The sequence below is a fragment of the Halichoeres trimaculatus genome, unplaced genomic scaffold (assembly GCF_033239565.1).
Source record: "Halichoeres trimaculatus isolate MK-OKI-2021-1 unplaced genomic scaffold, fHalTri1.1 fHalTri1_scaffold_4, whole genome shotgun sequence".
Lineage (NCBI taxonomy): Eukaryota > Metazoa > Chordata > Actinopteri > Labriformes > Labridae > Halichoeres > Halichoeres trimaculatus.
The window spans coordinates 4,777,304-4,791,384 of NW_027437182.1; the positions used below are offsets into that span (position 1 = coordinate 4,777,304).

General features: G+C 42.3%; 1 protein-coding gene across 2 annotated transcripts; it reads left to right on the forward strand.

Annotated features, from left to right (window-relative positions):
• Positions 1 to 659: 659 nt before the first annotated feature.
• On the forward strand, positions 660 to 12,724 carry LOC141789181 (uncharacterized). Of its 2 annotated transcripts, none has more exons than XM_074668517.1 (10): positions 660 to 753; positions 3,465 to 3,522; positions 5,986 to 7,271; positions 7,705 to 7,861; positions 10,725 to 10,796; positions 11,612 to 11,705; positions 11,796 to 11,908; positions 11,997 to 12,206; positions 12,300 to 12,494; positions 12,592 to 12,724. In XM_074668517.1, the coding sequence occupies exons 3-10, from the start codon at positions 5,986 to 5,988 to the stop codon at positions 12,628 to 12,630; spliced, it is 2,166 nt and encodes a 721-aa protein (XP_074524618.1). In that variant the 5' UTR covers positions 660 to 753; positions 3,465 to 3,522; the 3' UTR covers positions 12,631 to 12,724. The 2 variants fall into 2 exon arrangements, with proteins under 2 accessions (XP_074524618.1, XP_074524619.1); XM_074668518.1 differs by having other exon boundaries at positions 11,615 to 11,705.
• The last annotated feature ends 1,357 nt before the right edge of the window (positions 12,725 to 14,081 follow it).

A 14,081-nucleotide genomic window follows, 5' to 3' on the forward strand; every position in this document is an offset into this window, starting at 1 on the left:
GGAGACTGCTTGAAAATTTGCTGGGGTGTATAGGATGCTGTCTGTTTTGGGGTTATCTCCCAGAACAGTTAAACTCTCCTCCAGTTGAGGGACCTCCATTAGTTTCAGCAAAATATTCTAGGAAAAAGTCCAAATTCTGTGCAAATGTCTAACTGTAATCCCAGAATACTCCGAAAAAATGTGTGAATTTAAATGTTAATCGCAGAGTACAAAAGTACAAATTTTGTCCTAAAACAGAGAAAATATTAAGAAAGGGTTATAAAAGAAAATCTTGATTTGAAATAGTCTTTGAATCTTTGACCTCAGAATTAAAATCAGACTGTGAAGGCCTCTACCATGTGTACCACATGTGTACAAGCCAAAGAATTACACTTTTACAGCACTGCAGAAAGTGTCATAAACAGTGAAAACTCACACCAGGACAAAGGTTGAATATTCAGCGCAGAAACATTTCAATTGGATTAAACTGATGTATCAAATGGTCCACTCTACATCATGACCCTTGATGAAGGTTAGAGGTCATAGCCCTCAAACCAGATTTACTTAATAGCTGGGAATTAACAGTACGTGAGGTTTCACATGGGGCACCAGGAAGCATTAATGATTCATAACTCCCCTCCCCCATCCCCTCTGAAGATCTCACACCACCCCTGCTCCTTCTCCCTCCTCCTCCTTCCCGTTGTCACTCACGGCTGGAGAAGCACGTTTCATCCACCGGCCTGGTTTCTCACCGACAGGACACATTAAACAGCAGTAAGTAACGTCAACGCTGACTGACAGCCGGGGTTACATAGCGGGGTGTACAGCTTGAATTTATTCAAACGTTAAATTTGTGAAATAAATGAGTAATCGGTGTTATACGGCTTCTGTTAGCTGAGGCTAACAGACGGCTAGCTATGAATGGGGCAACCTGCTATTGCTAATGCTAACGCTGCCGTCACTCCGGTGTTCTGTCAATTTGTGCTGCCGTGTCGAAAAATTCTGCCTCAGGGGTTACCATTTCCAGTCAGTTATATTTTTGAAAACTTGTTTATGGTCTGAATAAATCGAACAGTCGATCAAATTACAAAAATCAAATGGCTTACGTTTTCATATATCAAAATTTCTCGTCGAAATATGGGCTTAAACAGCAAAAAATGGACGGATGTTAACTGGCTTCGTTTTCCTTCAGATGTATTGACGTAGAACGCCATTGTTGGCTATCTTTTATTTAATTGGTAGCAAATGGTGTGTTTTCTACCTATTTCCAAACTAGAACGCTTAATTATAAAGGATTTGACACACCTTTCAGCTACTTCAAATTTATGTACGTGGTACACACGCCAACGGTTGTGTATCTGGGCATGCGCACTCTTGCGTAGAACCGCTCTGGCCACTTCTCGATTGGTAGCACTTTTCGATAGAACACCCTGACGGGAACCGGCTTCATTTGACGCTCTTCCACCCAAATTGACATCTCAACATGAAGTGAAACCGGTTATCAGTGCTGTAATGCCACGTTTTAAAAGCAACCAGTGCTGTATTGATGTCTCATTAAATTGTAGACACCTACTGACATCATTACATCCCTGCTTCTTGTGTAAGATTGCTATGAGGTTAGCATGGCACACCTTTTGATGATGACAGCTGTCCTGAGGCTTTGAACTTGCTTGTCTCCTTGTTCTGTAACATCTTGTATGACTGGATTTTCTGGATATCAACAAAGCCTGTATTAATTTCAAGTGAAAGTTGTTTTGGGTGTTAAGACTCTTGAAGCAGGAGCTTTTTTCTCAATGAACCTAAAGAGACCAGCTCTAACATGGTTTTTAAGATGGGTTAATAAGGAAAAAATGCTTGTACTTGCATTTTAAGGGATAAAAAAAAATGATATTTCATAATTTCACTTCACTGTGCTTAAAGATGCTATAAACAGAACTAAAGATAATTGACCCTTTAGAAAGGTTATTTTTGGTGACTCCCCAAAACATGGCACATGGAAGAACTTAACATTTGAAGGGTCTTTTTTTTAAATTATAAGCATTGTATGAATCCAACAATTTGTATAAAAATTGAGAAGTCATGGTAGAATTATTTGCATATGTTTAACATTTACATGCAGACCTTGATGCCACAAAATCTTATGGAAAGATCAAGACTAGCTCTATTTTAATCCTGTTACAAGTGTTTTTTTATTTTCTGAACTTTGATGCAACAGTTCCCTCTGTGCCTCAGGCGCTGAGCACAAATTTCCGTACTTGACTGCTTTGCAGGGTTGTGAAATTTGCAACTATGTTCCACTGAAATCCGCTAGTGCTCAGTGCTGTCCACACCCTGAGTAAACCCTGTCCCCAAATACCCTCGACAGGACATCCTGCAGACTTCCAGAGCGGCTGCTCTGAGTGCAGACTGATTTACAAACTTATGAGGCGTTAATTGAATCACAAGGAAAGACATATTCAACCACATTACAGTACACGTGAAAGTATGAGCTCTACTCCTAAGGCTCTCTTTCTATCAGGGCCTAAGTCTCTGCAGCCTCGCCGACTCAACGTGGGAACAGTTTATTCAGCCTTAATGACACACCATGCCTCTGCACTGGGTTGTTCCTCCATTACTGTAAACACGGGCACAGGAGTTTATTTTTAGTCAATCCCTACTCACACAGTCCTGCTGCCAGAAATACCTGCTAGAGCACCAAACGGGTACTAATATGCAGCTTAAAATAGCATCTTCCTGTTTGATCGTTTACTAAACACGAGGAAGAAATCAGAGAGTATTCATAGATTAACTCACTGCTTTGTTGGTGTCTTAAACAGGGTTTGTTTAACATTGAACAAGCAGAATATCAGCTGCACCTCCATGAATCAGTGTTTGTTGGCTACTCTGTTGTTTGAGCATCCAAAGAGGTGGACCCTTGAAATTTTCATCAAAGTAAGAAGAAAAAGACCAAATGTGGTGAGGAATCCAGCTCATTCATTCACACATAACCACAGCTGTGATTCATAGTCTGCAAAATTACAATCTAAACCTCAGTGGACCTGTAGATGTTTCCCTGAGATCCAATCAGACCTTATAATTTTGAAGAAATGTTCCTTAGTTTTTGATATGTTTCACATTTCAAACAGTCTCAGTTTCTTCCATTTGAACTAAAAGGGTTTGTTTTAAAGTGGAAAAGCGCTGGAATAGACCCAAGACTCTACTTTATAAAGTGTTTTTCCGCAACAGTCATCGTTCCAAATCAAAGTGGTCACCATGATCGTCTTTCAGCTTTAGTATGACACTGAAAGAGAAATAATTAACACGTAGTTTCCCTTCTCCTGTTGCATTCAGAATTTGAAAAGTGAGTACTCCTTTATCACTTCACCACCCAGTTTCATCCCCCCTGGTCTCCACAGTTGAAATCCTTCTGTATCAGTGTCTCTGTGTTGCAAGGTGGTGATTGTTCAATTTCTTTTTCAATGGCTTGCCGTTAACTGGATGAAAAGAACGTGTTGAGCATTTGACACTGATTCTAGTTTAAGCTCAACACCTTAACAAAGAAAGGTGAGTTAAGAGCTTTAAATCAACATTAAACAGGAAACGCCTTCACAGAATTAGTGCAGAAATCCTTCTGTAGTGTTAAAGGTTTTCAGTGTTGGACATGAAGTGAAAGCATTTCCTGTGTTTCACAGTCTAATGTGGTTAAGGTGGAATGATGTGTGTGATGATTCAAGGCCAAATCTGCTGAACGTGCATGAGCATGTTGGTGACTTTCACACATCTTTAAATGTCAGCATGTTTTCATTCACTTGTTTCAGTAGTTTATCTGAAACATGTCACTTATATTAAGCATGTATTCATTTCCATTGTGTATAATTTTTAAGTCTTGAGAAGGTTTGCACTATTAATAACACTGTTTTCAAAACTACACTATGACCAGGTGTAATCCCCAAAAAGCAGAGGCTGCAATATTCAACATCCACAAAAAAAATGTGACAGTTATAAAGCCATGAATGTCATTTCACATGACTTTTACTGCAGTTGAGGTTGAAAAAAAAATGTTTCTCTCATATTTATGAGTTATATTAAGTCATGACTAGGGCTGGGCAATTTAAACAAAAATCAAAATCATGATTAATTGTACCTTCTACCTTGATTTCAATCAGTATGAGTTTATCTCTAAGTATTTGTATAATTTTGAAACAAGTAACTGGAATGAACATGCACAGATGGACAATTATTAGTTAGTTAATGGAACAATGAAATTCAATACACACAACAGCTAGAATAAAATGTTTTGTGAGGAAAAAAAAAACAAATTTTCCTCGAAAAAGTAAAAAAACAAAAGACTTGTGCTCCTTGCAAGCAAAATAAATAAGTTTAATTCTGCAGTGATAATGCAGAAAATAACTATAATCTTTTTGGTTGACACCATCTATACTGTAGTTAAAGTGTGTCCAAACAACTGACACAAACTTCCTTTTGGGCACAAGCTGCTCACATTGCACTGTCGGCTCTGTGCTCGAGTTTTCCCTCCATGGCACTTCGGTTCTGAGACCTGCCAAGTCCTGCCAGATCCCACCACAGTCCAATAGCAATCACAGTCCCTTCTAGGTCTGACTATGCTGATCTTAATAGTCCAATCTAATGCTGACTGAGCTCACAGTCCCCTCTGACAAGGGGTGAAAAATTAAGACATTCCTTATAAGCCTGTGAGAACTTTGTCCTTCTTTCCAATCATCAAGTGCATGTGGGATTGCGTGCATAAAAATTGAGACATTGTGCATCTTTTCCCCTAGTGGGCTTTTCTGCAGACTTGGGACACGGTCACACTGGCAAACTGTGCCGTGCTTAAGCACACTTCAGCCCTAAAGCACGTTTGGAATGGCCAGTGTGACTGCAACTGTGCCGTGCTTGAGCACGACGATTCACTTCTCTGCTTCGGCACGCTTCAGAGAGGTGGGCTTTGGCACGGTTTACTTCATGCACAAGCACATGCATGCGGACGGGACGTGTAATCCATGATGCGTGATCACCGTGAGCACATCTCTCAACAATCAATTTAAACGAAGCAGGAGTGTTAGAGGGCTGTGTCGGGCCAAAACGACTTACCATAAGTCTAAAAGTCTCTAAAGTTGTAGCAGTGCTCTCTGTGTCTCATTGTGCTGACTCTGATGAGATCGCACTTAATGTAAACAGATGCTTCACAATGACGTAGGCGGACCATGCGTGTGTGTGATACCCGGTAAAGTCTGGTCCATATAGGGGTAGTGTTACCGCTGGCTGTAGTCTCCAGCTGGGTGGGGAACAGCGCCTAAATCTGTATATCTTCGCAGATACATTTCTAGATACAGTATAATTAGTACAATTTGACTTTTTTACATGAATAAATTGTCATTTACTTCTGTTCCAGTTTTAACAGCAACAGGCAGGATGAAAGTCAGCTAATAATGTTTGAGGAAAGTTTGAAGGCTCTTGATTATCATTCTGTGTTTCCACGTGAAATAAATTTGTCCTCAGGACCTTCAGCTTACAAAGCAAATAATTCATAAAATAAATAAGATTATGTAACTTGTAATAAATAACTCTGCATTAAGTACAGTACAAGAGCTTGAAGAGGGACATTGTGGCACATCAGTGCAGTAACTTCTCTTCTATCTCTTGAAATTGTGTTCGGCAAAATTTTCAACCTGTATTTTGGATTTTTTTGGTATCTTTACGACTCAAAAGTGTAGAGGCCAGTGTCATTTTACTCCACTTTGGTCACAACTGAATGAAACTGACTCTTAATGAACATAAAATGAGTAACTTACACGCATGGATCATTTCTGTGACATGCATGGTGTCTCTCTCGTGTCGTGCATGCTTCTTCATCCTCTTGGAGTGATTTGTTCCGTGTTCATGCACTTGTATGAGTCCAATAGATGAATCTGTCCCTGTTTGTCTCTGAGCCTTCCTGTGTCCCTCTAACTAATCCAACAGCCTGTGCCTTTTATTCTCTGTTTTATTTCCTGCTACGGATCAAAGATGATGTCCAAGAAGATCTCTCAGTGCTCAGCTTTGGATCAGTCCGAGCACGATCAGCCTCCCACTCACTGTCTGGTGGACCGCTCGGCGAACGCGGCTCTGGGACGTAGAAACAAGACTGAACCAGGCCAAAGAAACGGAGAGTCCTCGTCCCCAGAGAGCGGCAGTCTGAACGGAGATGCCAAGCGTAGCGGAAAGAGCCGCCACCGCCGCAAGAAGCGTTCATCTAATTCTGAGAGTCACCCTGAGGAGTCGGTGGAAAGAAAGACCAAAGAGGAGGAGAGGAGACGCAGCCAGACTCCAAACCCTCACTCCGGCCTGGTCGGGCTGCAGTCTGAGTGCGCCAACGTCTGGTTTGAGCGCAGCATGTACGAGCGAGCAGAGAGCCTCTACCAGTGCTGGTTGGCGAGCTCCTCTAACGGGACCAAACAGACAAACCGCTCGCCTCCAGCCCAACAGAAACACTCAAACTCTCCATCCACTCCAGCTCCAGCTCCAGCTCCTTCAGGATCCGTGTGCCAACATGGGGACCAGACATCCTGTCATCACGTCATCCAGGGCGTGTGGGTGAACAAGACGACCTTTGACCAAGCAGAACGCCGTTTCGTCCAGGAATCCATGCAGCCGTCTATTCCAAACTCCCTGAACATCCCTACTCCGCCAAACCGCACCATCCCAACCAGAACACCCGACGAAGGGTATCAGTCCCTCGCCCCGACTCCTGCAACCCCGGTCGTCCAACAAGCAGCCATAACACCAACCAACCGACAGTCAATCAACGGACTTCCCCGCATCCCCATCGAGCTGCTGAGAGACGTCTGGCTGGAGAAACCGCTGTACGACCGCGCCGAAGCAGCCTTCTACCAGAACCTGTACAGAAACAACTCGTCCAAACGCCCCAGCTGCGCGTCCACGACCAGAGGTAGCGACCACCCCCAGAGCCTCGTGGAAGAAGAGGAGGAGGATGAGGAGGAAGAGCAGAAAGTGGTGGCGGTGGAGGAGAAAAGGGTCGTCATGCAGGGGAAAGCCGAAGTCTTCCACGCTCTGCTCCCGATCCAGGAGGAGGAGGAGCCAGCAGAGGTCCCAGAGAAGGAGGAAGAGGAGGAGGAGTCAGGCGTGTGTTTCTTCGCTCATTCAGACAACGAGCGCGTGTGGCTGGAGAAGTGGCGTTATGACGCTGCAGAGAGTCGTTTCCATTCACACGGTGGGAGTGAGGCTGAGGCGGCGAAGAAGGGTCAGAGGTCTCAAGCGATGTCTGCGGCTTCCAGCGCCCCCAAGAGGGACAAGTATGACAAACGGCAGGAAAACGGAGCAGCTCCCGATGTTTCAGTTTTACCCTTTTCTCTTTTTTATCATGCGTTGGATGCGTGAACACTTTTCTTTCTCCTTCACCTTTCTTTTTTAATTTCTCTTGCTTCATTTATTTTTTCTACCTTGTGTTTTTCAGTATCCTGAATGACTGTTTTTGTATGAACCATTAAGTTTTCCTACCGTCCTCATTTTTTATTTGCTGTGGTTGTGTTGGGACGGGAGGTATGTGGGTAGATTATTAATTAACTCAACATGAAGCTAATAGAATCATTAACTGATCTTAACTCGTGTGTCAGGGGCTTTAAATCATAATTATCACAGGTGTTGATACATATTTTCTTTTTTCCCTCCTTCCTGACCTCCTGTCTCTTCTTCCTCTCTTCTCCTTCCTCACTCTCCTGTTTGTAGCACCATGACCTCAGCGGACTTCCTCGCCCAGGAGAAGATCTGGTTTGACAAACCTCGCTACGATGAGGCAGAGAGACGCTTCTATGAGCACATGAACGGCTCACCACTGCCGGCAACAAAAGCATCAACAACAACAACAACAACAACAACAACACAGGTACTGATCACTCTCAGGATATGTGTTTCCAAAGGGTTTCAGTTTGGTTCATCTCAGTACAGCACGCTCTTAATGGCGTTTCCACTGACTAATCCCGGGACAGATCCCCAAGTGACCGAGACAAGCGGTCCCTTTTTTCGGGACCCTTTTGTTGGGGTGCCAGACTAAACCAATCTGATCCCAGAAGGTTGAGCTACAACACTGCAGATCAGAATTGTTTCTTACTGTGCAACAATTTCTCCTGGTGGCACAGTCTTCTCTGAAACAAAGCTTGATCGCACTTTGTATCAAAGAGCTACATGCCAATCACAGAAGAAGAAGCTGGGTGTCTCCCATTGTTACTCTTTTGAGTCGCTTTTTTCTTCTTCATTGGATTTATTAGCGGGGTACACTGTGTTGCGATGCTATGGTGTCACGCTGTTATGTAGCTGATGCAGCTATCAGCATCTGGCCCGGACCCTGCCTCCTAGGTCTGAGATGACGTGTTATTCTCGTGATTCAATTCTAGTACGATTTTTAGGGTGCAGATTCGATTTTAATTGCAATTCATGATATTTATGATTTTTGCTATTTTTAGTTTGCTTTTTTAACACCGGACCATAGGAAAAAGAGAAATGATGATGATAATGTCTACAGACTATATCAGGAGCAAAATTACCGATATGGGTTTTTTGGGGGCCGATGCCGATGCTTTCCAAATTTGGGGAGCAGTTTCCGATATGCATAGCCGATTTTTCCAATTTGATATTCAGGCCGATTGTTAAATAAATATATATTTATTACATTTTTGTGAAATGCAGCAATTTCTGAGCAACTAAAAGAAATCTATTACAACAAGTCGTGTCCAGTCCTCTGAACATTTATTCAGCTTTCAAAACAATGAAATATTTTGTCTGAGTAAACACACAATGTAACAAGCAGTAGTAAGCATTCACACTCTTCTTAAAATGTCAAAAAATAAATTTAAACTTATTAATATAATTTGAACAAAAGTATGTAATGTATCCAAGTGGTTCCACAAGTTTGAGGTGCTCATCTTTTTTGTGCCTGATCAAAAATTGCGTCATTTTATACAACGGATCAAAAATTGGCTTTTTAAAAGAAAATACGTCCGATGGCCGATAGAGACAAATGTCCAAATATCGGCCCGATATATCGGCCGAACGATATATCGGCCGGCCGATATATCGGTCTACCTCTACACATCACCTGAGTCAGAGAGAAAAATTTCACCCTCTGCTGGAGAAAAGTGGTAACTTTTTTTTAATCCACACGTAGACTGAAATGAAGAATTTGAATTTGGAAAAATAATTTGATTTTCAAACAAAAAATCTTGATAAATCTACCCACCATTCCACCCCTACTGCCTACCGCAAGGGGACGCAGTTGGCTGTGGAAACGCAAACAGGACCAAGCTTAACTAGTCCGGCTCATACTTAAAACTTATCTAAACTGGACTGCTTGGGGTAAACGGGGCTTTTGATGCCAATCACTGAGGCCCTTCTCACAGGACGTATCGTCTTGGCGTCGGCATCAAAACATGTATCGCTGTTTACACATCGCATTGTACATAGGCTTGTGCATTTACATGACAACGCAAAACTGTTGTCAGGTTGCCCGTCTGGTTCTGCTCCGAGGCGTCCACGTAATGCACACGTAACATGCTGCGTCTCTGCATGAGCACTTCTTGTTGTTGTTGCCGTAGCTGGTGTTGTTCATGCTCTCTGAGAAAATGTTGATATAATAGTCAAAGCAATATTTGTAGCTGCTGGAACAATATTAGAATCAGTCCACCTGCCGCCATTGTCGTTGTTGTGTGTGACAACGTGGGTTAGGGGGCGGGGAGTAGGAGGGGTGCTATGAGGTCACCGTCTTTTCCGGGCTTATGTGTTTATACCAAATACGGCATGAAGACGAATATGCAGATATCCACCTGCAGACCCGTTTTCAAAAAAGATGCGGAGTTATGGACAAGTACACGTCTCTTGTGTGTCAATATCACCGGATCGATTGTTGTAGAAATTCGTATTTGTGTAAAGCCCACCTAAGAGTGGTCAGACATCTTTGTACCATCATTACAGACTGATGAAATCAAACCTCACCTGTCCCTCAGGCGTCTCTTGACACCAAATGATCAGTGGTCAGTTTTCTACAGTGTTACATGCTGGAACATGTTCTCCATTAGGGGGCGATATGGAGAAAGTGCATCAGGATTTTTTATGGCAGGGATCAGAATCTGGATTTTATCAGGATAGTTCTTCATATTCAGACTATTTTGACCTGTAAACAACATTTTTAGCCCCAAATATTTCTCATACGACATTCTAAACTGTTTTTATGCACTTTTTTTTGCTCCATTTCATATCTTTAATCTGGTTTTGTGTCCTCTGATGTTTTTCTTTTTTTCCTTTTTTTTAAAAGTTATTTTAGGGCTTTCCTCACTTTTAATGATAGAGTAGGAAAGGGGGCGATAATGGGGAGTGACATGCGGGAAACAGGCCAGAGGTTGGACTCGAACCTGTACACAAGTAGCCTCTGCATGGTTCAAATGTAGTTTAGTGAGATGAAACTAGATAGGCAGAATTCACTCTTTTTTTTAAATGATTCATTCAGTGACATAATTAATACACTGTAAGATAAAAGCTGGGGGCTGTATTAGAATGGACCTCAGGCCCAATTGATTGGTCTCGTGTCCAGCTGGGTTAAATAAATTCTGCTCAAATTTGTCTGTCTTCTTATCATTAAACTTTCCTGAGGGTTAACATTTCAAACGTTGTAGAAACAACATAGAATAAACCACTTCTAGACCTCCTTTGTGTTGATCTAAAAGTAAAGGGTCTGCATTGTGTTTATTTCCCGTCAGGATGCCGGAGCCAACAGCATCCTGCAAGACATCGCTCGAGCCCGGGAGAACATCCAGAAATCTCTAGCAGGGGTGAGTACGAGCTCTGTGCTGCATCTGCCTCTTTTCCCACAAGCTCCACTCAGCTCCAAGTCCTGTGCACTCAGTTGTTTTTGTCACAGATTAGTTTAAAAACATCTCAGATGTTGGGGTAATCTTGGATATTGTTCTGCCAAGCTGTGACTCTAGCTTCATTCTTGTAAAACCTGCAGCAAGAAAACATCCTGGGTCGACATTTGCTGAGCGATTTGGTGGATGTGTGATGTGCGTTGGTATTTTTTTGCAGAGGCAAATATATTTAAGTGTTGGTGTTAAATCAAGGCCACACCCCCAATTTAAGTCAGTGAAGACAGCTCAAGATGTAGGTTTTTCTGTGGTTGTCCTCCTTCCCAATCCTGAACCTCATTCAGTTGTGTCCCTCGTCTCCTCATTCATGCCTGAAATCCCCTCCTCCCCTCAGCTGAAGTCCACACTCTGTAGCAGAGGGTCTGCTCAACCTCCCCTGAGCCAACAGTCCCACTTTGTAAGTGCCACCCAAGTCGTGTGTGTCCCTGGAAACCCCTCGCTGACATCCACGCTCCAGTTTCCTAGAACCCAACCCTTAGTTTTAGCTTTTAGGAGACTTTCTGTGTGTGGAGTGATGCAAACACAAACAAGTAGCTGCTTTCACTGATAATCCTCTCAGACTCAAGCTGCTGTGATTCCGTTTGAGGCTGTGGATGAGACACTGGCTGCGTTGTGTTTTCACTCTGCTTCTTAGTCCTGAGTGTGAGCAAAGGACTTTGTGTGTGGTTTGGCTTTCAGACGCTGCTCTTTTCAAACTGTGTTAACTTGTTTTCTCTGTAAAGCAGCAGCAGCAGAGCGGCATCAGTGCAGCTGATCAGGGGGAACTCGTCTGTCGAATCAAGAGCCTGGAGCTGGAGAACCAGAGCTTACATAAAGGTGCTTTTCTTTGTCTACTGAGAAAATAAAAAAGCATTTCATTACCTTTCCTAGTGCCACAGTTTTTAAATTTTTCTCTTGTTTCTTCAGTGGTTGAAGACTTGAGGGCAGCGCTCTCCAAACTGGAGTGTCGAGTCTCAGTCCTGGAGAAATCTCCTGCAGCTGTGACCTCAGCTCCCACTCCTTCAGTCCCTTACACAAATGTGAGTCCTTACACACTGTTTAAAGATCATACCCGATGTTTCAGTCATCTTTTAGAGCCTTTATGTGATTATTTTTAACTCCCCTCAGGGCACAACCGTCCAGCAGAAGACCAGCGCCCCGGCGAAAAAGGTAGAGGTGGAAGAGGATGATGATGATGATATCGACCTGTTTGGAAGCGACGAAGAAGACGAAGAGGCAGAGAAACTCAAAGAGCAGAGATTGAAAGAGTACGCAGAGAGGAAGGCCAAGAAGCCGGGCCTCATCGCCAAGTCTTCCATCTTACTGGACGTCAAACCTGTGAGTCCAGAGCGATGAGAGGATGAAGAACAGGTCGGAAACAAGTCCACAGGTTTGATACTGACTTCTGTTGCTCCTTCTTTTATCTCTCAGTGGGATGATGAAACAGACATGGCGAAGCTGGAGGAGTGCGTGCGCTCGGTGCAGGCTGACGGCCTGCTATGGGGTACGTCCAAACTGGTTCCTGTGGGTTACGGCATCAAGAAGCTCCAGATTGCGTGTGTGGTGGAGGACGACAAGGTGGGAACGGACCTGCTGGAAGAGGAAATCACCAAGTTTGAAGACTTTGTAAGTTTTGCCTCAAAGATTGTACCAGAGAACATATAAAAACCTTGTTTAGAAAATCTTCTAACCCACTGAAGTGTTTTCTTTCGCTCTTTTTCAGGTCCAGAGTGTTGACGTTGCAGCTTTCAACAAGATTTGATTCCTGTGTGTCTCGTTCTGTCTTTTGTCATGCCTTGTTTCTCTGCTGATTGTGTCAACGGTTAATAACAATAAAACCCAACTCTTGCACTGAAGATGTTGTCTGTCTCATCTTTGATGCTATTTCCTTCCTCCCAAAACAAAAAAACACTTGATAAAATTGATCCCTGTTAACCCTCAAAATCAAATAATTAAATGTTGGAGTCCAAATTTACTTGGTACCAAATTTGCAAAGTTCCTACCCTCTTCAAAATGGGCTTTGCAGTTCACAAAGTATCCAGCAGGTGGTGCTGTACATCAAGAAGAAGAGAGTCTGCACATGGTTTTACAGTTAGTACAGTGAAGTTCAAGTTTATGTCAAAGGGTTGCAGTTGCTCAAACCACCACAAGGTGGCAGTAGATCATAAAAGACAAACATTGCAATGAGTTACGAGATGAAAGTTTGAGATACTCTGTCAGCACATTCATTAATGAATTTAATGATGTTGATTCATGTTAAATTTTTCATTTAAACATGCAAGGCTCTTCTCTGTTTTATGCTGAGAAAGATTTGTCCTGTGTGTTTTGTTTCTTGTTTCCTATGAGGAGGCAAATGTTTTAATTCAATCAATAATTCTGATTTAATTTGAGATGGGCTTCCTCACCTTTCTTCCTCCTAGGCTTTATCACCTGAAATGCATCCGTAGAAGAAAAGCTTTCTAGAAAAATAGCTGCTTTTGTGTACCCTAAAGTGTTGTGTAAATAATTATAAGAATGCACATGTAAATGTCAGTTGCCATTTGAACACAAAATTACTCTAATAAAGATCATAAATTAAAGCAGTAGACAGATTCAAAAGACGCAGGGTGTCTGAAACAGTCTACTGCAAATCCCCTGTTCAGAGCACATGAAAGTGGGAGTTTTGTTTTGTTTCATAGTAAGAAAAAGTGAGAAAATTGTGCTTTGTTTCAATTTTGGCGCCCCCCTGTGGGCACAGAGGTACATCTTTTCGATATGCATTTGCAAGTACAGTATTTAACTGAAATTCCTCTTCATATTAATCCTAACTTGCAACAAGTAATGATTCTTTTCCAAGAAAAAAAAAGAGTCAGTTTCATCATAATGATGACATCAATCTCTTCCTCCAACTACAAAACATGGACATAGTTCACAAGAAGTCCCCCTCTTGTTTTGGAAGCGAAGTTTGAAAGCCTATCCTTGAAGGGTGGATTATGGACATGTAGGCTGAATATAACATTCAGCTGACCCTGCAAAAGGCCAAGACCAGGTATTTTATTCCATTTAATTAATTTTTTTTTTCATTTATTTAGTATACGTTTTATTTTTGATATTAATCTAATGTTATATTATTTTTTTTTACTCATTGTCTTTTATTCTTATTTGAATCGCTTTGAGTTGCATGTGTAAATGTATAAATGGTGCTTTCTAAATAAAGATGAGCTGAGTTAGTTG

Bases quoted from the DNA above. Each gene is read 5' to 3' on its own strand.
- LOC141789181 (XM_074668517.1), top strand. From the start codon at position 5,986: ATGATGTCCAAGAAGATCTCTCAGTGCTCAGCTTTGGATCAGTCCGAG. The intron at 11,706-11,795 runs GTGCTTTTCTTT...TTGTTTCTTCAG, and splicing joins GAACCAGAGCTTACATAAAG to TGGTTGAAGACTTGAGGGCA. The intron at 12,495-12,591 runs GTAAGTTTTGCC...GCTCTTTTTCAG, and splicing joins TCACCAAGTTTGAAGACTTT to GTCCAGAGTGTTGACGTTGC.